The following is a 24,495-nucleotide window of genomic DNA, read 5'->3' on the forward strand; positions in this document are numbered from 1 at the left end:
AACCACATTGACAGTTAGATCTGGAGTCAAAGAATGTGCAAGAAGGAACTGCAGATGCTGGTTTACACCGAAGATAAAACACAAAATGCTGGAGTAACTCAGCGACATGAAGAAGGGTCTCGACCCCAAACGTCGTCTATTCCTTTTCTCCAGAGATGCTGCCTGACCCGCTGAATTACTTCAGCTTTTTGTCTCTATCTTCCACAGTCAAAAGCGTTGGCAGATTTCTTCCCCCGAGGAGTGACGATGGTGAAATAGCCGAGTTTTTAACAACAATCTGGTGGTTGATTTTTTTGTGTGTCTAGACGCATTGAATTACTTAAATTCAACTTGACCCGGCTGTGTTGATCCGGGCCCACGCCTTGAGTTACTTCTGGGTGTGGTGACCAATGCTGTACAATCCTGTACAATACTGTACAATACCGTACTGTACATACCCGACCCGGCACCCACAGATATACACTCTGTACCAAACTCAATATAGTACAGACTAATTAGGACAGACTCATATGTTGAAAGACTGGAGCGACTAGGCTTGTATACACTGGAATTTAGAAGGATGAGAGGAGATCTTATCGAAACGTATAAGATTATTAAAGGGTTGGACACGTTAGAGGCAGGAAACATGTTCCCAATGTTGGGGGAGTCCAGAACAAGGGACCACAGTTTAAGAATAAGGGGTAGGCCATTTAGAACTGAGATGAGGAAACACTTTTTCAGTCAGAGAGTTGGGAATCTGTGGAATTCTCTGCCTCAGAAGGCAGTGGAAGCCAATTGTCTGAATGCATTCAAGAGAGAGCTAGATAGAGCTCTTAAGGATAGCGGAGTCAGGGGGTATGGGGAGAAGGCAGGAACGGGTACTGATTGAGAATGATCAGCCATGATCACATTGAATGGCGGTGCTGGCTCGAAGGGCCGAATGGCCTCCTCCTGCACCTATTGTCTATAATTTCCGCACCTTATTGTTGTGCACTTCCTCTGATATTACATTGCGTTATCAAAGACCAAGGTTTTGATGTTTAATTGATCTTTCAGAAGACCGTTCGCCCTGTAGACGATCATGGTCAGAAACTCCAGAAAATATCCCGGTCGCTGGAATTGTAGGCGGAATGTTTCTAACGGGGGAACTCTGTGTCTCTTGTTCATACTCACAATCCAATTCCTTTTTCCTTCCAGTCTCTTTCACGGCTGTTACTGGGCACCTTGTAAATTACAAATGTGGTCTTTTGTTGTGTCATTTTAAAACGTACACGCTCATTTTTTTACGTTGTGAGAAGTCAACACTAGGTTTACTTGCAAGCCATTAATCAACGACGTGAGTTTGGCTGAGTTGGGCGTTGGGCGGCGGGATCTGGTGGAGGATGTGAATCGGTAACAGCGTTGACTCGGGGCCCAGTAAATGTTGAGCGATCAGTCATTAAGCTGCGGCCGCGGCGTTTGATTGTCCATGTCACCAGATATGCTGGAGACCTTCGCCTTAGTGATGTTACAATTGCTTGTGTTCTGGAACTCTGAGCAGTGGCTCTGAAAACACAAATCGTGACAACCAACTCACGCACTGACCTCTCACCACATCTACCCAATCTCACCCTTTGGTCGCAACTATGGAGGAACCTTCAACCTCAACCCGACAACTAAGACAGAGCACCATGGAGAGGAAGATGAGCGCCATGGCTTGTACCATCTTTAATGAGCTTCGCCTTGAAGGGAAACTTTGCGACGTGGTGATCAGGGTCAATGGCATTGACTTCAACGCCCATAAGAACATCTTATGCAGCTGCAGCTCCTACTTTCGGTCAGTGACTGCTGCAAAGAGGCTTCCTCTTCAACATTTCTCAACCAGCGGGCTTTTGGTCCAGAACTAGACACTATTACGAGTGGTGTTGGCAGATGATTCCACTCAGAATCATCCAGTGTTCAGCCATTCAAATTGTAAAGTGGACACCAGAACTCACCCGCATTTCATCAAATTAATGTGTTGCACGCTTAATGATGGAACGCGAGACTGGAAGGGCCAACTAAACTGCTTTTAATCTGAATAAATAGTCCGATAACTCTAATGCCAGATTCCATTTAACAAACTACAACAGACAGATGGAGGTAGAGAATCCCAAGTGATTCCAACTTCACTTCCCCAGCGAAACACGACGTGACAGAGAAACATAGAAAAGCAGGTGCAGGAGGAGGCCATTCGGCCCTTCCAGCCAGCACCGCCATTCAATATGATCGTGGCTGATCATCTAAAATCAGTGCCCTGTTCCTGCTTTTTTCCCCATTTCCCTTCATTCCATTAGCCCTAAGAGCAAAATCTAACTATCCCTTGAAAACATCCAGTGTATTGGCCTCCACTGCCTTCTGTGGCAGAGAATTCCACGTATCCATGCCCGTCCTAAGTCACACACTGCCAACCCCTCTCTGCACCAGTTCCCTCCACTCTGGGCCGGACCCACAGCCTGGCCAATTCAGCAGTGGGTCGCTAGAGTGTTCCAATGAAACTCCGCAAGACTGCACACCTGCGTTCACCTGATACCACCGAGGGCTCCCTTTCCAGAGTATGAACCAAACGGAATCGTCATGTTCCCCAGTTGATTTTACCTCCCTTTCCATTAGCAAGACCACCCGCTCACACCCCTATATATAATATTAACTCCGCCTCAACTCTGAGCCGCTGGAATCTCGCCCGTGAGTTCGACACCTTCTGAATCAGCTCGCCTACTCTTCTTCAAGCGAGCTCCGCGTCTAAAAAGATGACCCCTAACCTTCGGCCCTAAAATAACTGGCAGTGAATCACACGCTGGCAATCCTGCAGTTTTGAAACTGGATCCAAATGCTCAACTTTCTTTATCTGGACAACCTTTCAGCTCTGAGATTTTGCTGATTAATCAGGAATTCCCCGCCTGACACATTCAGTCCCCCTGAAAGTTTATCTCCTAGACGGCGATTCCGGTCGCGGTCCCGACATTCCGTTATGGATTTCAAAGCCAAATTTCATTTGACAATTATGCTGTACAAACGATGGCGGTGCAGAAAATAAGTAATGGGATCTTAAAATAATAGTGTTGAGCAATGGGCCGACCAACCTCAGTGATACAACGGCGAACAGCTAGTAGAGCCGATTGGCGATAAGGAGAAAGGAGTAAATAAGAATGTTGGCAAACTATTGAGCGCGGGGATTGAACTCGGAAGGTTGTAGAAATGAGGAAAGTTGAGAATTTGGACACAGTTTCAAAACTGAAGGACTGCCGGCCAGGTGATTCGCTGCCAGTTAATTTTGGGCAGTAGGTTTCTGATGATATTTTGATGGAAAATAAGCGAGTTTAAAGAACAGTGGGTTGGTTGGGGTTTAGAGATGACTCAATCAAAGGTGAGATTTCAGCAGCAGGTGAGTTGACTCCGAGCCAGAGGTGAACAGAGAACGCCAGTTGATGCTAGAAACTGAATGCTGGAGTAACTCAGCGGGTCAGGCAGCATCTCTGGAGAAAAGGAATGGGTGACGTTTCGGGTCGAGACCCTTCTTCAGACGCCAGTTGATGCATTACACACCTCGTTATAAAGCAGTCTCACCCACTCTGGAAACGTGATTGTGTCAAAGCACTCAGCGTAGACCGTGATAGGACGAGATAGAATGCTTAGAAACGTCCAGATACTTGTTTACAACGAGAGTCCGGGCTTAAGGCAGAAGAGAGGGAAAAAAATGATAGAAAGATTGAATGGCGAGGTAGGCTTGATAGACCGAATGGCCTAATTCTACTCCAATGACTTATGAACTTATGGTAGAAATATACTCTATCTAAGATAGACACGAAATGCTGGAGTAACTCAGCAGGCCAAGCAGCGTCTCTGGAGAAAAGAAACAGGTGACGCTCGGGTCGAGACCCTTGTTCAGAACGAGAGGTCGCCTGCCCGGCTGAGTTACTCCAGCATTTTGTGTCTATCCTCGGTGTAAACCAACATAGAAATATAGAAAATATAGGTGCAGGAGGAGGCCATTCGGTCCTTCGAGCCAGCACCGCCATTCAATATGATCGTGGCTGATCATCCAAAATCAGTACCCCGTTCCTGCGTTCTCCCCATATCCATTGATTCCCTTAGCCCTAAGAGCTAAATCTAACTCTCTCTTGAAAACATCCAGTGAATTGGCCTCCACTGCCTTCTGTGGCAGAGAATTCCACAGATTCACAACTCTCTGGGTGAAAAAGTTTTTCCTCATCTCAGTCCTAAATGGCCGACCCGTTATTCTTAAACTGTGACCCCTGGTTCTGGACTCCCCCAACATGGGGAATATTTTTTTCCTGCATCTAGCTTGTCCAATCCTTTAAGAATTTTATATTTTCTATAATTCCTTCCTCCACAGTTTGTGTACTCTTATCCAATGTCGTTTTCTCCGCAGAGCTCTGTTTACAAGTGGCTGGAACAGTATAGAGAAGAAGGTATACAACATCCCTGGCGTATCGCCGGACATGATGAAGTTGATCATAGAGTACGCCTACACTCGGACAGTACCGGTCACTGTGGAGAACGTCGAGAGGCTGCTGGCCGCGGCCGACCAGTTCAACGTGTTGGGGATTGTCAGGGCTTGTTGCGAATTCCTGGAGTCCCAGCTGTGCCTCGAAAACTGCATTGGGATCTGCAAATTTGCGGACTATTACTTCTGCCCGGAGCTCCGACACAAAGCCTACATGTACATCCTGCACCACTTTGAGGAGATCGTGAAGGTGAGTGAAGAGTTCCTGGAGCTGTCCGCCTTTGAGCTCAGAGATATCATTGAGAAGGACGAGTTGAATGTGAAACAAGAAGATGTGGTGTTTGATGCCATTCTCAAGTGGATTGCCCAGGACCCGGACATCAGGAAAAAGTCCATTGTCATTCTGCTGCCGAAGGTACACTCTCAACGCCATGTACTTCACTCGTGTCATCAGACCAGTGCTATTGTAACAGAGGGGGGTGGGGGTGGAGAGTGGGGGGTGGGGGGGTGGGGGGTGGAGGGTGGGGGGTGGAGAGTGGGGGGTGGGGGGTGGGGGGATGGGGGGTGGAGGGTGGGGGGTGGGGGTGGAGAGTGGGGGGTGGGGGGATGGGGGGTGGAGGGTGGGGGTTGGAGAGTGGGGGGTGGGGGGTGGGGGAGGGGAGTGGGGGGTGGGGTGGGGGTGGAGGGTGGGGGAGGGTACACTCACAACGCCATGTACTTCACTCGTGTCATCAGACCAGTGCTATTGTAACAGAGGGGGGTGGGGTGGGGGTGGAGAGTGGGGGGTGGGGGGATGGGGGTGGAGGGTGGGGGGGTGGGGGTGGGGGTGGAGGGTGGGGGAGGGTACACTCACAACGCCATGTACTTCACTCGTGTCATCAGACCAGTGCTATTGTAACAGAGGGGGGTGGGGGTGGGGGGATGGGGAGGTGGGGGTGGAGAGTGGGGGTGGAGAGTGGGGGTGGTGGAGAGTGGGGGTGGAGGGTGGGGGGTGGGGGTGGATGGAGGGTGGGGGGATGGGGGTGGGGGTGGAGGGTGGGGGTGGGTGGAGGGTGGGGGTGGGCGTGGAGAGTGGGGATGGGGGTGGGGGTGGAGGGTGGGGGTGGGGGTGGGTGGAGGGTGGGGGGTGGGGTGGAGAGTGGGGATGGGGGTGGGGTGTGGAGGGTGGAGGGTGGGGGTTGGGGGGGGGGTGGGGTGGAGGGTGGGGGTGGAGAGTGGGGATTGGGGTGGGGGTGGGGGTGGGGGCGCACTATCCCCCCACCTTTCACATTGGGACTATCAGCCTGGCCAAAGATAGACACAAAGTGCTGGAGTAACGCGCCAGCATCTCTGGAGAGAAAGAATAGACCCTTCTTCGCGACCTGAAACGTCACCCATTCCTTCTCTCCAGAGATGCCGCCGGTCCCGCTGGGTTACTCCAGCACTTTGTGTCTTTCTTCGGTGTAAACCAGCATCTGCAGTTCCTTCCTGCACGTGTCGGCACTGACAGTGTTGTTGACACAAATACCGGGGTGGTCTCAGAACAATGCAACTCAACTCATGACTTGGTGCTCGGGTTTAAACTCGTCAGAGAGTGAAAGAAACTCACGGATGCACACACACACAACACACGCACATACAGACACACACATGTATACACACGCACATACACAGGCACACACATGTATACACACACAACACACGCACATACAGAGGCACACACATGTATACACATAAACACACGCACAGACACAGGCAACACACATGTATACACACGCACACGACACATGCACATACACAGGAAACATACATGTTTAGTTTAGAGATACAGCGCGGAAGCAGGCCCTTCGGCCCACCGAGTCCGCACCGACCAGCAAAGCCCGCACACTAACACCATCCTACACACAAACTAGGGACAATTTTACTTTTATACCTCGCCGATTAATCCACATACCTGTACGTCTTTGAAGTGTGGGGAAACTGAACATCTCGGAGAAAACTCATGCAGGTCACGGGAAAAACATACAAACTCCGTACAGACAGCGCCCGCAGTGAGGATCGAACCCGGGCCTCTGGCACCGTCACAGTTTCTGCTCAACGCTACCTTCAGGGGCGACGCTGATGTATCTCACACTGTTCATATCACAGGGGCAGAGAATTCCACAAATTAACAACTCTCTGGGTGAAAAAGTTCCTTCTCACCTCAGTTTTAAATGGCTTCCCCTTAATTCTTAGACTGTGGCCCCTGGTTCTTGACTCCCCCAACATTGGGAACATTTTATCCTGCATCTAGCTTGTCCAGTCCATTTATAATTTGATATGTTTCTATAAGATCCCCTCTCATCCTTCTAAACTCCAGTGAATACAAGCCCAGTCTGTCCAATCTTTCCTCGTGTGACAGTCCCGCCATCCCAGGGATCAATGTCGCCCCCGGGTTGGGAAGCGTTGTCCCTGTCAGTGAGAGTGACCGTGTCTCCTGGTTGCAGGTACGCCTGGCGCTGATGAACGCCGAGTATTTCATGAACAACGTGAAGAACAACGACTACGTGAAGGACAACGATGACTGCAAGCCGATCATCATCAACGCGCTGAAGGCCATGTACGACCTCAACATGAACGGCCCGTCCAACTCAGACTTCCGCAACCCCCTGACCCGGCCGCGCCTGCCCTTCTCCATCCTGTTCGCCATCGGTGGCTGGAGCGGCGGCAGCCCCACCAACGCCATCGAGGCTTACGACGCCCGGGCCGACCGCTGGGTCAACGTGACCTGCGAGGAGGAGAGTCCGCGGGCCTACCATGGCGCCGCTTATCTCAACGGCTTCGTCTACATCATCGGCGGCTTCGACAGCGTCGACTACTTCAACAGCGTCAAGCGCTTCGACCCGGTCAAGAAGTCGTGGCAGCAAGTGGCCCCAATGCACTCCCGCCGCTGCTACGTCAGCGTCACTGTGCTCGACTGCTTCATCTATGCCATGGGCGGCTTCGACGGATACGTGCGTCTCAACACCGCCGAGCGCTACGAGCCCGACACCAACCAGTGGACGCTGATCGCACCCATGCACGAACAGCGCAGCGATGCCAGCGCCACCACACTGCACGGCAAGGTAACCCTCACCCACCCACCCACCCCCACCCCACCCACCCCCACCCTCACCGACCCCCACCCAACCCCACCCACCCTCACTCACCCTCACTCACCCCCTCCCCACCCTCACCCACCCCCACCCAAACCCACCCCACCGACCCCCACCCAACCCCACCCTCACCCACCACCACCCACCCTCACTCACCCCCTCCCCACCCTCACCCACCCTCACCCACCCCCACCCACCCCCACCATCACAAACAGCGCAGCGATGCCAGCGCCACCACACTGCACGGCAAGGTAACCCTCACCCACCCCCACCCCACCCACCCCCACCCACCCCCACCCTCACCCACCCCCACCCAACCCCACCCTCACCCACCACCACCCACCCTCACTCACCCTCACTCACCCCCTCCCCACCCTCACCCACCCCCACCCACCCCCACCATCACAAACAGCACAGCGACGCCAGCACCACCACACTGCACGGCAAGGTAACCCGCACCCACCCTCACCCAGCCCACCCACCCCCACCCGGTCCGTCACCTCGACCGCCGGCCTCACAGAGAATTAAATGTAGGATCATAGACGATGACCACAGGAGGCCGGCAGGTGGGTGATCGGCCAGACCAATTGCTGGTCAACCTCGAAGCCCTGCACAGGGTAGCGAATCAGTGGATTCTCTGCCACAGACGGCTGTGGAGGCCAAGTCAGTGGATATTTTTAAGGCAGAGATTGATAGATTCTTGATTAGTGCGGGTGTCAGGGGTTGTGGGGAGAAGGCAGGAGAATGGGGTTAGGAGGGAGAGATAGATCAGCCATGATTGAATGGCGGACTAGACTTGATGGGCCGAATGCCCACATTCTATCACTTATGACCTGCACTGGGTGACTGTGCGTTTAGATGGATTATAGAGTCATGCAACATGGAAACAGGCCGAAGTAGGGTCTCAACCCAAAACATCACCCATTTCTTCTCTTTAGAGATCCTGCTTGTCCCGCTGAGTTACTCCAGCATTTTGTGTCTACAGTTGGGCACAGCTCATCCAGGCTGACCAAGGTGCCCCTTCTACACGAGTCCCACCTGCTCACATTTAGCCCATATTCCTCTAAACCTTTCCTATGTCTTTTAAATGGTGCTATTGTACCTGGCAACTTGTTCCATACACCCACCATCCTCTGAGCAGTCCCTCGGGTTCCTATGAAATCTCCCCCCTCTCACCTTACACCCATGTCCTGTTTTTTATTTCTATTTAAGCCCTTCTTAAATAGATGCAGAACACTAGCCACCCTCCAGCCTAAAGGGTTGGGAGATTTATCTGCCTTCATACAATCCACCCTAGGACACCCAGCACCTCCTTGCCCGCCATCCAGTCTGTCCTCGAATGTTCCCATTAACTCCAGAATCAGGGGCCACAGTCTAATAACAAAGGGGAGGCCATTGACAACTGAGGTGAGAAAAGGCTTTTTCACCCAGAAAGTTGTGAATTTGTGGAATTCTCTGCCACAGAGGGCAGTGGAGGCCAATTCACTGGATGAAATTAAAAGAGAGTTAGATAGAGCTCCAGGGGCTAGTGGAATCAAGGGATATGGGGAGAAGGCAGGCACGGGTTACTGATTGTGGATGATCAGCCTTGATCACAATGAATGGCAGTGCTGGCTCGAAGGGCCAAATGGCCTCCTCCTGCACCTATTTTCTATGTTTATATGTAACTGTCCCAGGTTCCCTGGTCACGATAAAAACATAGAAATACTAATTGAAGAGCTTGCCCATCTCCTGCAGCTCTTCAGGGAGTTGGCATGCGTTGGTTTCTGAAGGACCCCATTCTCTCTCTCGTTATCCTCTTTCCCTTAATGTACTTTTAACATTTTGGGAGATTGGTGAAATCTTGGGTTGGATTGTGGTAATTTCAGACGAATACGAAGGCCAACAGAATAGTAGGTGAATGGATCGCCATACTTTGCTGCTCGAACGTAGAATAAGTTCATAAGTGATAGGAGAAGAGTTGGGCAATTCGGCCCATCAAGTCTACTCCACCATTCAATCATGGCTGATCTATCTCTCCCGCTTAACCCCATTCTCCTGCCTTCTCCCCATCCCCTGACACCCGTACTAATCAAGAATCTATCCACATTAACGCAACTGATCTCCCGGTGGCCCAGCACTTTAACTCCCCCTCCCATTCCCAGTCTGACCTCTCTGTCATGGGCCTCCTCCAGTGCCATAGTGAGGCCCGCCGGAAATTGGAGGAGCAGCACCTCATATTTCGCCTGGGCAGTTTGCAGCCCGGTGGTATGAACGTCGACTTCTCCAACTTCAGATAGCTCCTCTGTCCCTCGCTTCCCCTCCTCCTTCCCAGATCTCCCTCTATCTTCCTGTCTCCACCTATATCCTTCCTTTGTCCCACCCCCGACATCAGTCTGAAGAAGGGTCTCGACCTGAAACATCACCCATTCCTTCTCTCCCGAGATGCTGCCTGACCTGCTGAGTTACTCCAGCATTTTGTGAATAAAAGAATCTATCTATCTCTGCTGTAAAAATATCCACTGACTTGGCCTCCACAGCCTTCTGTGGCAATGAATTCCACAGATTCGCCATCCTCTAACTGAAGAAATTCCTCCTCATCTCCTTCCTAAAGGAACATCCTTTAATTCTGAGGCTATGACTTCTGGTCTTGGACTTTCCCACTAGTGGAAACATCCTCTCCACATCCACTCTAACCAGGCCTTTTACTATTCGGTAAGTTTCAATGAGGTCCCCCCTCATCCTTCCCAACTCCACGAATACAGGCCCAGTGGCATCAAACACTCACCATATGGTAAGGAATGAGGAGGAAGCTGAGGGAAACGTGGGGAAAATGCAATGGGATTAATGTGGGACTGGTATAAATGGCTATTTGATAGTCAATAGACATAAAAAGGTGGAGTAACTCAGCGGAACAGGCAGCATCTCTGGGTGATGTTTCGGGTCGAGACCCTTCTTCAGACTGGGAAACGAGAGATAGTCAGTGATGTCGAGCTATAGAACAAATGAATGAAAGATCTACAAAAAAGTAACAATGTTAAAGGAAACAGGCCATTGTGAGCCGTTTGCTAGGTGAGAACGAGAAGCTGTTGTGACTAGGGTGTCTAACTGAGTGACCCCAGCATTTTGTGTCTATCAATATTCATACCCCAGGGCTCTAGGCTGCCCAAGCGAAATATGAGATGCTTTTGTTCCAATTTGTGTTTAGCCTCACTCTGACAATGAAGGAGGCCTTGGCAGGGATGCTGCCTGTCCTGCTGAGTTACTCCAGCTTTGTGTCTATCTACGGTTTAAACCAGCATCTGCAGTTCCTTCTGACATATTCACCCAGGCTTCAAGGTCTTACAACAATACCTGAAATCACGGCCAAACTCTAGGACCTCCAACCTCTGAACTGCAAGACGTTATCCAACGATTCACCAAGGCTGTGAAGACCAGAGCTTCAGGCTAATGATAGTCAGAAAACTAAGTGATGGGGGAACTCAGTGGGACTGACCCAAAACTCGCTCTGTCTACTCCTTTCACGGATGCTGCCTGGCCCACCGAGTTCCTCCAGCGCTTTATAAAAGGACTGGACAAGCTAGATGCAGGAAAAAAGTTCCCAATGTTGGGGGAGTCCAGAACCAGGGGCCACAGTCTTAGAATAAAAGGGAGGCCATTTAAAACTGAGGTGAGAAGAAACTTTTTCACCCAGAGAGTTGTGAATTTGTAGAATTCTCTGCCACAGAAGGCAGTGGAGGCTAATTCACTGGATGGGTTTGAAAGAGAGTTAGATAGAGCTCTAGGGGCTAGTGGAATCAAGGGATATGGGGAGAAGGCAGGCACGGGTTACAGATTGTGGATGATCAGCCACGATCACAATGAATGGCCGTGGTGACTCAAAGGGCCAAATGTTCTCCTCCTGCACCTATTTTCTGTTTCTATTATGTTTTATCTGTGGAAAAATAATTTTCAGTTAACTTGAAACAGAACTTCATGTCTGCCTTCAGATACTTTTTGACTTACAGAGTGTATCCAGTACGTTCTTCCCCCTTTTCAGATTTCCAGTGTCTGCCCTATTTCATTTTATTATAATTCCTTATAATTTCTCCGGTACTTTTATCGAGTCATGTAGCATGGAAACAGGCCATTCGGCCCAAGTTGCCAATGCTGAGCAAGATATCCCGTCTACACTAGTCCCACCTGTCCACCTTTGACCCATATCCTTCAGCATTTGCTGCCCAAGTACCTGTCCAAATAGCTTTTGTTATGTTATTAATCTAACGAACCAAGATTATTTTTAGTAGGCACTATCTTTTTTTATTTTTTTATAATTTTAAACATAATTTCAACGGGGACTATCGGAGATTATCTTTAATCGGACTTTACCTTAAACTATACATTATTCCCTTTATTCTGTATCAGTAGACTGTGGATGGCCTGATTGTAATCGTGTTTAGTCTTTCAGCTGACTGGTTAGCACGCAACCAGTCATTGTGTCTCGGTACACGTGACAATAAACTAAAGATCTTTCCAGCTACTCTCCCCTGCCTAGATTCGGGAGGTGTTGGTAGTTCTTAAACCTCTTGCTGTCCTCTTGATGGTTACTCTTAGCAGAATTATAAGGCTTTTCGTTTAGTCTAACTGCTCTCCAGAAACTCTTTACTTCACCAGAAATGAATCCATTTTCCCATTGAGGTTTTATTTGCAGTTGGAATACACATTTGTTCAACTTGATTACATTTTGTTTTTAAACTTTACTGTCATCTTTAAAGACTTTCCAAATTTAGCCTAGCCAATTCTGCCCTCTGGGTGATGTGTGAAGAGAGTTCTTCACATAGTCCTGAGTCGCCAACTACTTCTTTAACCATTGTGACTTCAGTAAAGCTGAGGAATTATCTCAAAATGGTAACAATGTCAAACTCAATAAAGAACAAATAAAGAGTGATTCAGCGTGCAACAGAGTTGTCCCATCTCTTCCTAGTCATAGAGGCATACACTGTGGAAACAGGCCCTTCAGCCCAACTGGTCCACACCATCCAACATGTCCCATCTACACAAGTCCCACCTGCCTACGTTTGGCCCATATCCCTCTAAACCTGTCCTATCCATGTACCTGTCCATTAATGAATTAAAATCATTGAAAACATTAGCGATGCAGTGGTGCTGGTTTCTGACGGGCACGGTGATGGACACAACACACCTCTGTCCTCCATACTGCTGGAAAGCTCCTCTTTTGTCTCTACAAATGCTTTTCCCATCAACGTCTTCAGCATTGTTATGTTTGGTCCAAATGTGTCTTAAACGTTTCTTAAACCTTGTGTCTTAACTACCTCCTATGGCAGTTCGTTCCATACACCCACCACACTTTGTGTAAAAAAAACCGTTACCCCTCAGGTTCCTATTAAACCTTTCCCTTCTCACCTTAAACCTAGGTCCTGATGGAATGATGGGAATGCTGGAATGATGGAATGATGGAATGAGTGTGATCTTTCAGACACTGAAATATCACACTCAGTACCAATCCCACGGACCTGATTGTAAAGAGAGAACAGACAAGATTTTTTTAGATCAGTTATCAAATTCTTATCTTTAATTAAACTTCAGTCCATCTCTCTTAGACTACCCAGTTCATTTTCGAATTCTACCAAAGAATTATTGATACCATAAAAAAATGTTAGTCTATTTTTTAAGCAGAATTTGAAAATATTACATTCCTGTTTCTTAGTGGCATGCAGCTGATAGTGCCAAGTGTAGAGTAAAATGATACGTTTTAAGTAATAAATAGACTATTTAAAGAATAGAGGAAACAAATTGAATCTTCTTACCTTACATAGAAACATAGAAAATAGGTGCAGGAGTAGGCCATTCGGCCCTTCGAGCCAGCACCGCCATTCAATATGATCATCCAGAATCAGTACCCCGTTCCTGCTTTCTCCCCATATCCCTTGATTCCATTAGCCCTAAGAGCTAAATCTAACTCTCTCTTCAAAACATCCAGCGAATTGGTCTCCACTGCCTTCTTCCACTAAAAGGAGGACATTTCTCCAGAAAGAACCCAAGTGAGTTAAGGAAATTTCAATCTAAGCGATGCAGTAAATCGGAATTAAATTTAGCAGAGAATTACGCAACCTTTTTATGTCTGAAGAAGGGTCTCGACCCGAAACGTCACCCATTCCTTCTCTCCTGAGATGGTGCCTGTCCCGCTGAGTTGCTCCAGCTTTTTGTGTCTACCTTCACTTTATGCTTGTGGATCTACAGTAGGTTTGCATATCAGGAGTCCTTTGTCGAATTGGAGTTAAGAGGATGGCAACAGTTTTAGCTCCTATTTTAAGATGACACAGGCTCAGGAGTTGTGGGCGAGGTGACCCAGCTTTGATAACATTACTACTGTCAATTACTGCACAGCGATATCCCATTATAACTGCAAACAGCGGAATCAACAGAAAATGAAAAGGTGAGTTATTTCTAGCTATGTTCAATGAAGCAAGTGAATGTGGATATTTCAACATTTCTTTAACTTTATAATTTTATCCCAATTTCCCAGGCTGGTTAATGTTCACAATGATGTAAAGTTAGCCTCTTTAGAGCCTTGTCTTGTGTGCACAGGTAATTGATAATTAGAGATATCACAGGTAATGGAGAAAAAGGTCAAATTATTAGATTATGTGCATTGTGTCCACAGAAAATAAAAGCATGATCTAACTGGGATATTTAAGAATGTTCGACAGAAAATGCTGGAGTAACTCAGGGGACAGGCAGCATCTCTGGAGAAAAAAAGACATCTTCGGAAGGGTCTGAACCCGAAACGTCACCCATTCCTTCTCTCCCGCTGAGTTACTCCAGCACTTTGTGTCTATCTTCAGTTTAAGCCAGCATTTGCAGTTCCTTCCTACATATTTAAGAATGTTAATGGGTTTGTTAGAGGTAACCTATGTCTTCAGTTGCATAATCTATAATAGAGAAGCAATTTTAGAATTAGTGGCTGTGCATTATAGGAATGTGGAAGGAAACATTTCTGCAGCTTAAAAGTGTGCAAATCTGGAACCCTCTCCTCTACTGTTATCGAGACTCACAGTCATACAGCATGGAAACAGGCCCTTGGAGGATGACCAAGCATGCATTTGTACTAATCCTACACCAATCCTATTATTCTTCCCACATTCCCATCAATTCTCCCCACACTCTATCACTCATCTACAGACCGGGGCAATAAGCTACCAACTCACACATCGTTGGGATGTGTGAGGAAACCAGAACATCCAGTAGAGGTCCACACGATGACCGGGAGAACGTGCAGACTGCGAGTATGACCATGGCCAGCATTGCTGGAGCTGTGAAGCCAACGATCTTCCAATTCTGTTGTTGTGCTGTCATGACCACGTGCGTGTGTGTGGGGCGTAGGGGTATATGGGACTAAGGTCCAAATCAACCATAGGTGGACACAAAATGCTGGAGTAACTCAGCGGGACAGGCAGCATCTCTGGAGAGAAGGAATGGGTGATGTTTCGGGTCGAGACTCTTCTTCATACTGATGTCAGGGGATGGGGTGGGACAAATATCACCCATTCCTTCTCTCCAGAGATGCTGCCTGACCCGCTGAGTTACTCCAGCATTTTGTGTCTACCTTCGGTTTAAACCAGCATCTGCAGATCTTTCCTCCATATCAACCACCATCATCTAAATGAACAGAAGGAAGGGCTGGAGGTTCCCATTGCCCAATTCCTAACATGTTCCTAACATCCACCAGAGAAAGTGAGAGAGACAGTCCTGGCTGCTTATTTCCTCTTCTAACTCGATGTGCATTTAGTGAACTGTTGTCCTAGAAAGAAGCATAGAAACATAGAGACCTGGTCTGAGATCGTCAGCTAGAGGATTGTTCAGACTAGAATGGGTTAGCACAATAGCGGGTAACATATTCCGTTCATTAATTCACAGGTCAGCTATTAACTAAAGCAATGTGGATTCTTCCTATGCTACCAAACTAGAATGTCAGTTGTCCGCTGGCCATCCATCCCCAATAATTAAGTGACTTATTAAGTGGACGTAAGCACAGTTTGGTCCATGGGGCAGAGTTCTCAGTACACTTTATCCCCTCCATATATCTGGATCAATGCACACAGCTCCACCAAACAGGTAACATCTGCAGCCTGAGCTCCCCTTGTGTGTCGATGGAATTTAATACAGAGAAACGTGAGGCGTTGCATTTTAGGATCACTAACACGGGCAGGGCCTACACAGTGATGGGAGGACTCTGGGGAGTGTTGTAGAGCAGAGATATCAGGTACATAGTTTGTTGAAAGTGGCAACACATGTCGATAGGATGGTCAAATATTGGCCTTCATCACTCAGAGCATTGAGTATAGAGGTTGGGAGGTCATATTGCAGTTGTACAAGACGTTGGTGAGACCGCATTTAGAATATTTTGTTCAGTTTTAGGCACCATGTTATAGACAATAGGTGCATGTTATAAGAAAGATGTTGTCAAGCTGGAAAGGGGCAGAGATGTTGGATGAGGATGTTGCCAGGACTCAAGGGAGAGGTTGAGCAGGCTGGGACTCTATTCCTTGGAGCGCAGGATGATGAAGGGTGATCTTATAGAGTACAAAATCATGAGAGGAATAGATCAGGTAGACGCACAGTCTCTTGCCCATAGTTGGGGAATCGAGAAGCAGAGGATATGGGTTTAGGGTGTGGGGGAAAAGATTTAATAGGAACCTGAGGGGTAACTTCATAAAAAGAGTGGTGGGTGTGTAGAACGAGCTGCTGGAGGAGATAGTTGAGGCAGGTACTATCAAAACATTTAAAAAAACATTTAGACATGTACATGGATAGGACAGGTTTGGAGGGATATGGGCCAAATGCAGGTAGGTGGGACTAGTGTTAATGGGACATGTTGGCCGGTATGGGCAAGTTGGCCGAAGGCCCTGTTTCTTCGCTGTAGGACTCTATGACAAGCTAAGCTAAACATTGCTGTCTCGTAATGAACACAGGAAGGAAGGAATGAGAAATGCTAAGCAAGCCATCAGGATCACACCAACAAACGCGATACGATACAATAGAACTTTATTTATCCCAGAAGGACAATTGTTCTGCCAACAGTCAAAAAATACAAGATACACGAAACACTATTCAATTCATCCTCTCACCAACTCTGCCCATGAAATGAACCATCTGATAAAGCTCACGGATATTCCTCACATAGACCCAAGTCTAGCCAGTTCATGTGTCACTGACAAACTCCATCCTGAAATGCAATCTTTCCCCACACAACAAGCAAATTTTTCTCCTTGTATGCTTTATTCCAGCTATTTAATGATCTGAGGGAATGTGATCTCAGCAGACCCCGATTCTAAATTGGGAATGAGCTGGTTTTCAATCATATTTACAACTCCTTGATGCATTTTCATTGTTACCCTGCAGTGAAACCTCAAACAATCTAAGATCTGGTTCTGAACTGCAGAAAATAGCTAGGAAATCGTTTAACAGATGCTAGGGGTGAGAGAGGAAGCCCTGAATCAGAATGTTCCATTCACTATGACTGGCACGTTACCATGTTTCAATTCACAAAATTATTAACGTAAAAATTAATGCGTCAGTTAATGCAAATGGTCCTTTAAGCATGTTGCAACATTTCCTCACTCTTGTGTTTGGCTCCAGTTCCACTGCCTTTAACTATCTAACAACAAACATTGATTTCCATTTGTTCCAAAGGTTTCCACTTTGTGCTGAATCTTCAGTCTTTCCTAATTCCGAATTTGGCGTGCCAATATCCAACAACTTGTGTTTAAACAAACATCGCATACCTTTACAGTCATTGGATCTCTACCACTCATGGCCAGCTAGCTGTTCTTTCCTCTTGTCCTCAGGTCTACATCTGTGGAGGATTCAACGGTAATGAGTGCTTGTTTACAGCTGAGTTCTATACCCCAGAAACCAACCAGTGGACAACCATAGCACCCATGAGAAGCAGGCGTAGTGGCGTTGGTGTAATAGCTTATGGTGAATGTGTGTATGCAGTAAGTAACAGCACCTCGCTATCATTCACACTTAATGCCACTGAACATCCCCGCTCAGGTTGGGATGAGAAGGAAAAATCAGATTGAAGAGAGACACAAGAGACTGCAGGTGCTGGGATCTTCACACACAAAGTGCTGGAGTAACTCAGCGGGTCAGGCAGAGGGAACAGAAAGACAATGTTTTGGGTCAGGATCCCTCTTCAGACTAATGATTGGAGAGATTTGGGGGAATGGAATGTTCTAAAATAATAAGTATACACTGGAATTTAGAAGGATGAGAGGAGATCTTATCGAAACGTATAAGATTATTAAGGGGTTGGACACGTTAGAGGCAGGAAACATGTTCCCAATGTTGGGGGAGTCCAGAACAAGGGGCCACAGTTTAGGAATAAGGCGTAGGCCATTTAGAACTGAGATGAGGAAAGACTTTTTCAGTTAGAGAGTTGTGAATCTGTGGAATTCTCTGCCTCAGAAGGCAGTGGAGGCCAATTCTCTGAATGCATTCAAGAGAGAGCTATTTAGAGCTCTTAAGGATAGCGGAGTCAGGGGGTATGGGGAGAAGGCAGGAACGGGGTACTGATTGAGAATGATCAGCCATGATCACATTGAATGGCGGTGCCGGCTCGGAGGGCCGAATGGTCTCCTCCTGCACCTATTGTCTATTATCTATTGTCCATAATAATAGCCGAGGAGGGAGTGAAATGTCCTTTAAATCAATGATCGAAAACCATGGGGAAGCAAACAAAGGGGGTGTTGAGGAGCGAGCAAGGTTAGGGTTTGGAGTGAGCAGGTGGAATCTGGAACCTTGAGGCAAGAAAGGAATTAATCTCTCCCTGAACATTTTCCATGCTCGTTCTCAAAAGTTATTGTTAACTCAAGGGCAGAACTCTCTTATCTGGATCAGAGCGGTACAGATACAAGCAGCACTCCAAGGTCTTCAGCAGCTCGTTTCGGCTGACAACCTCGTATAGTACTGAGGAATGGTTAGTGTAGAGTTGATGCGTTCCACACCGGGATCCTGAGCACACTCCTGTGTGTCCTTGGTTTAGAGTTTAGAGATACAGCACGGAAACAGGCCCTTCGGCCCGCCGGGTCCGCCCCGACCAGCGACCCCCGCACATTAACTCCATCCTACACACTCGGGACATTTTTTACATTTAGAAGCCAATTAACCTACAAACCTTTAGGTCTTTGGAGTGTGGGAGGAAACCGAAGATCTCGGAGAAAACCCATGCGGGTCACGTACAAACCCCGTAAAGACAGCGGCCGTGGTCGGGATCGAACCCGGGTGTCCGGCGCTGCATTCGCTGTAAGGCAGCAACTCCACCGTGCAGTTAACAAAACTCCTCGGAAGGAAAAATTCTCTACTGGAATTTTCTTTATTGTCTTTGAAAAAAAATATTTTTTTTTTACTACATCAAAGGCCTACAGGAGCCTGTCTGCTCTACGTCCCCATGTGAAAGGCACCAACTCTGCACAGTAACAATCTCTCAGTACGATTGCTAAAGTAGATTCTTTGATCATTTGCCTCAATGCCAGTTGTGGGAGATGGCTGTGCTTCTATTGGTTATCATGTCTCCAACATGTTTTTGTTGGTGATCTTGCTGAAGTAATTAAATATACTTTGGAAATGCATTCTTGTTTTTGTTGCCCCCAATGCAATAACCATCCCTCATAAGGAAACTGAGCAATGTCGGGAAAAGGTTAGACCAGTCCCAGAAAGAGACAGATTCCGGAGCATTCTCATTTGTGAATTTTGTTCTCTGACTTTCTTGCCGTAACCAAATTCCGTGGGTGTGTTTTGTTAATCTTGTTCATTATCTTGGAAATGACATCACCTTATCAAAACCTCCATGCCCAAGGAGAACTTGTCCTTTTGATTCCCAGAGCGAACTTCATTTTGCTTTTCTCAATTAACTCTCCACTCTGTAATACACAATACTGCCAGTGACATCTGACCGACACAATGCCACAAAATTACAGGACATTGATGGTTGTATTAAGACAGACATTCCACACTATTTAGTTGAGGTAAAAATAAAGGTAATTTTCTTTGAAATGAACATTTGATTTAATTTAAAACACAAAGTGTTGGATGAACTCAGCGAGTCAGGAAGCACCCGTGAAAGGAATGAAAAGATGACTTTTTGGGTTGGGACCCTTCTTCAGACTGATGTAGTGGGGGGGGGGGGGGAGGGAGCTAGTGGAGAGGGGAAGAGATGGCATAAAAGCTAGGGAACTGTCTGGCTCACCCCTCCCCATTGTGGACATTGGACTTTGTCTCTGGATCTGATGCGCTACAATGCTGAGAACTATATTCTGCACTCTGTATCTTTCCCTTTGTTCTACCTATTGTACTTGAGTTTGACTTGATTGCATTTGTCTGCAGTAAATCTGATCTGGGTACCGAGGTCCAGTAAAAAGCTTTGTGAAAAGTGGACAAAGCTTCTCAATGTTCCTTGGTATACGTGACAATCATAAAGCTAAATCTAAAACCTGTTTGGAGAGCGTGCAAAACAAAGCTTTTTCTGTAACTCAGTATATGTGCCAATAATAACGTAAGAGGTGGAGATCCCTTGTGGCTAAAGGGGTCAGGGGGTATGGAGAGAAGGCAGGTACAGGTTACTGAGCTGGATGATCAGCCATGATCATATTGAATGGCGGTGCAGGCTCGAAGGGCCGAATGGCCTACTCCTGCACCTATTTTCTATGTTTCTATGATTGATAAGATTTGCATTAGTGCGGGTGTCAGGGGCTATGGGGAGAAGGCAGGAGAATGGGGCTGAGAGGGAAAGATAGACCAGCCATGATTGAATGGCGGAGTAGACTTGCTGGACTAATGGGCTAATTCTGCTTCTGCAACTTATGAACTCTGAAGAAGGGTCCCGGCCCAAAACTCCACCCATTGGCTGCACGTGTAGAGTTCCTCCAGCACTTTGTGTTTTGCTGACGATTCCAGCATCTGCAGTTCCTGTTTGACTGTGTGTTTTGGACCGGCAGGTTGGAGGGTTCGACGGTGCGAACCGTCTGCGGAGTGCCGAGGCTTACAGCCCCCTCACCAATACCTGGCGCACCCTGCCCACCATGTTCAACCCTCGCAGCAACTTTGGCATCGAAGTGGTGGACGACCTGCTCTTTGTGGTCGGCGGCTTCAACGGCTTCACCACGACGTTCAACGTGGAGTGCTACGACGAGAAGACGGATGAGTGGTACGACGCGCACGATATGAGCATCTACCGCAGTGCCCTGAGCTGCTGTGTTGTGCCAGGACTGCCCAATGTGCGGGAATACGCCGCCCCCAGAGACAGTCTGCTGGGTTTACTGTCCCGTGAGGAACAAATCAAATACTCTGCCTCCACCAGCCTATTAGCGGTATGATCTCTGCATGACAACTCAGTTACTCTTTTGCTGTTACCAATAAAATATTTTCCTGAAGAACCAACAGTGTAATAACCATAAATAAAACTTATTTTTAAATAAAATTGTTATCACGGTGTGAAGATTGGTCTGCATATATTCACTGGTAAATGTGATGAAGAAGGCCAAAGGATGGGTGTACAGAGGAAGGAGAACATCAGCAGTTTGGAAATGCAAGCCTTGGTCTTCAGAGTTAAATAACAGCACATAGATTAGCGTTAATGCTGCTTGTATGGAAGCCTGGGCGATTCCATTTAACAGCACATAGATTAGCGTTAATGCTGCTTGTATGGAAGCCTGGGCGATTCCATTTAACAGCACATAGATTAGCGTTAATGCTGCTTGTATGGAAGCCTGGGCGATTCCATTTCTTCATAAAGAAGAAGGGGCAAGAGTCTGATTCTGAGTTCACAGGAAGGACTCAAATTGCCAAGAGTCTTCTACCAACGACGATGTTGCAGAGGTGAAGAAAAGAGGAAATGCAATGCTGGTTTGCAAAAAAAGACACAAAATGCTGGAGTAACTTAGTAGGTTCGGAGTTTCCCGAGATGCTGCCTGAGCCGTTGAGTTACTCCAGCACTTTGTGTCTTTGCCTGTTGCAGAAGGGATGTCATTTGAAGTGAATCCAATGGGTAAGGCAATAGAACAAGGTAAGTGTGCAATGTTACTTCATCTCCCAGTAGGTATTGTTAGCGGATTAAATCTGATTCTGAAACATTATCAAAAGTTGCTATGGGGTAGGAGGATTTTTTTTTAAATCACAGGATGTCTGACAATTGCTTCCCCATTATTGTTGATAATGATTGCCGATAGTTAAACCTGATGAGATAAATTATGATAACACAGCTCGCCCCCTCCATGACACACCGGTCAACCTCGGGAGCACCTTCAGCAACAGACTGGTTCCACCAAGATGCAGCACAGAACGTTACAGGAGATCCTTCTTCCCTGTGGCTATCAAACTGTACAGCTCCTCCCCCTTCTGTCGTGGGGTAGACTGAGACTGCCCCCCCTCTCCCCCCAATCTTTGCCCATCCCCAGTCCTTTCCACTCATCACTTTAGTTTCATGTTTCATGTATCTTGCGTTTTATGACTGTTGGCAGATCAATTTCCCTCCTGGCATAAATAAAGTTCTGTCGTATCATAAGATAATAGTTAATTTTCCTAATACTACATATATCAGTGAACCACACTTCTGGGGCACAAAACAACATAGGATGGATGGCACAGCGGTGAAGCTGCTGCCTTACAGCCCCAGAGACCCAGGTTCGATCCTGACTTTGGGTGTTGGCTGTCTGGAGATTGTACGTTCTCCCTGTGACCGTATGGGTTTCCTCCCACATTCCCCAAAACATGTGGGTTTGTAGTTTAAATTGACCTCTGTAAATTAACTTGCCCCTAGTTGCAGGGAGTGGATGAGACAAAGAACTAGTGTGAACGGATGATGGACGGCTGGCGTGGACTCGGTGGGCTGAAGGGCCTGTTGCCATATTGCATCTGGAAACCAACCTAGATAGTAAAGTGGATTTATTACAGGAGCACATTTCACAAAGACCTAAGATCAACTTGCAAAAATGCATAAAATCTGATCTAGCCAAGAGGTAGATATCTTTGACTAGTTTTCTTCCAAAGTTTGTTCCAGTTGAAGAATCTGCAGCAGTAAATACACCACTGGAAGAACCATGTCTGAAGAAGAGTCCTGACCCAAAACATTGTCCATCCATTCTCTTCACAGATGCTGCCTGTCCCGCTGGGTTAATGCAGAGATTCTGGGACAGGTTCTAACCAGCTGTAACCAGGCAATGCCACAACCAGAGTACAGCCCTGAATTATAAATCTACCACATTGGTGACCCTCGGACCATCCTTGATCGGACTTTACAGGCTTTACTTTGCACTAAACATTACTCCCTTATCATGTATCACAAGTTATAGGAGTAGAATTAGGCCATTCAGCCCAACCAGTCTACTCCCCCATTCAATCATGGCTGATCACTGCCTCCTAATCCCATTTTCCTGCCTTCTCCCCATATCCTTTGACACCCATTCTAATCGAGAACGTGTCTATCTTTGCCTTACAAATATCCACTGACTTGGCCTCCACAGCCCTCTGTGGCAATGGGTTCCCGGGTTGTTTTGTGCTCTAGAAGTGTGGTTTACAGATTAGGGTGGGCGCATCGGTGGAGTTACAGCGCTTGCAGCGCCAGAGTCCCGGGTTCGATCCCGATTACGGGTGCTGTCTGTACGGAGTTTGTACATTCTCCCCGTGACCTGCGTGGGGCTTCTCTGTGATCTTGTTTCCCCCCACACTCCAAAGACGTGCAGGTTTGTAGGTTAATTGCCTTGGGAAATGTAAATTGTCCCCCTCCACTCATCGGATAATACCTATCACCCACCCCTCTCACACATACGTTGACTGACTATCCTCCCTCCACGCTCTGTCCTGATGTATGGTCTGACCATCCTTTTGCCTTCTCGGATGCTTCTTGACTTGCTCAGTCCTTCCGGCAAAACACAAAGTGTTTTTTAGCTTAGATTTAGTTTTAGTTTATTATCACCTGTACCAAGGAACAGTGAAGAAAGCTTTTGTTGCGTGCTTCCCAGTCAGCGGAAGGACACGACATGATTACAGTCGAGCCATTTACAGTTAATACTGAGTTAATATTCGCTGGAGTTTAGACGGTTGAGGGGAACCTCATTGAAACTTAGAGTAATGAAAGGCCTGGATAGAGTGGATAGTGTTAATGTGCGGGGATCGCTGGTCGGTGTGGACTCAGTCTGACGACTGAAGAAGGGTCTCGACCCGAAACGTCACCCATTCCTTCTCTCCTGAGATGCTGCCTGACCTGCTGAGTTATTCCAGCATTTTGTGAAATAAATACCCTCGATTTGTACCAGCATCTGCAGTTAATTTCTTACAGGCTTATAAAGATGACACTACGATGCAGGAAGTGCAGCTATGTTGAGGTACAGTGACCCGGGTACCATTTTGACCCGATCCCCTGAGCTGTATGGTTGGAGTTTGCTCTTTCTCCCTGTCACTATCGTTGTAAGATGAACGATGCACAGAGTCTCTTGCCCAGAGGAGGGGAATCAAGAACCAGAGGACATAGGTTCAAGGTGAGGGGGAAATGATTTAATAGGAATCTGAGGGGTAACGTTTTCACACAAAGGTTGGTGGGTGTTTGGAACAAGCTGCCAGAGGAGGTAGTTGAGGCTGGGACTTTCCCAACGTTTAAGAAACAGACCAGGTACATGGACAGGACAGGTTTGGAGGGATATGGACCAAGCGCAGGGAGGTGGGACGAGTGTAACTGGGACCAGTTGGCCGGTGTGGGCAAGTTAGGCCGAAGGGCCTGTTTCCACGCTGTTTCGCTCTATGACTCTTTAAACAGGCAACTTTATATTGACTCGGGGCAGGGTAATGCATGCAAGAATAAATCTCTGGATTGGCTTTCAATATTGTGAGGAATTAGGGAAATAAACATGGAACAGTAAACGTATCGAGGATTGCCAGCTTGTA

At 47.4% G+C, this 24,495-nt stretch overlaps 1 protein-coding gene across 1 annotated transcript; it reads left to right on the forward strand.

Moving 5' to 3' along the window:
• The first annotated feature begins 1,601 nt into the window (after nucleotides 1-1,601).
• Nucleotides 1,602-20,933, forward strand: LOC144607636 (kelch-like protein 10). Its single transcript, XM_078424596.1, has 5 exons — nucleotides 1,602-1,795; nucleotides 4,391-4,880; nucleotides 6,931-7,548; nucleotides 17,406-17,555; nucleotides 20,556-20,933. Exons 1-5 carry the CDS (start codon nucleotides 1,605-1,607, stop codon nucleotides 20,931-20,933), a joined length of 1,827 nt encoding a protein of 608 aa, XP_078280722.1. The 5' UTR covers nucleotides 1,602-1,604.
• Nucleotides 20,934-24,495: the final 3,562 nt, after the last annotated feature.

Source organism: Rhinoraja longicauda, chromosome 29, assembly GCF_053455715.1.
Source record: "Rhinoraja longicauda isolate Sanriku21f chromosome 29, sRhiLon1.1, whole genome shotgun sequence".
In the NCBI taxonomy this organism is placed as follows: Eukaryota; Metazoa; Chordata; class Chondrichthyes; order Rajiformes; family Arhynchobatidae; genus Rhinoraja; species Rhinoraja longicauda.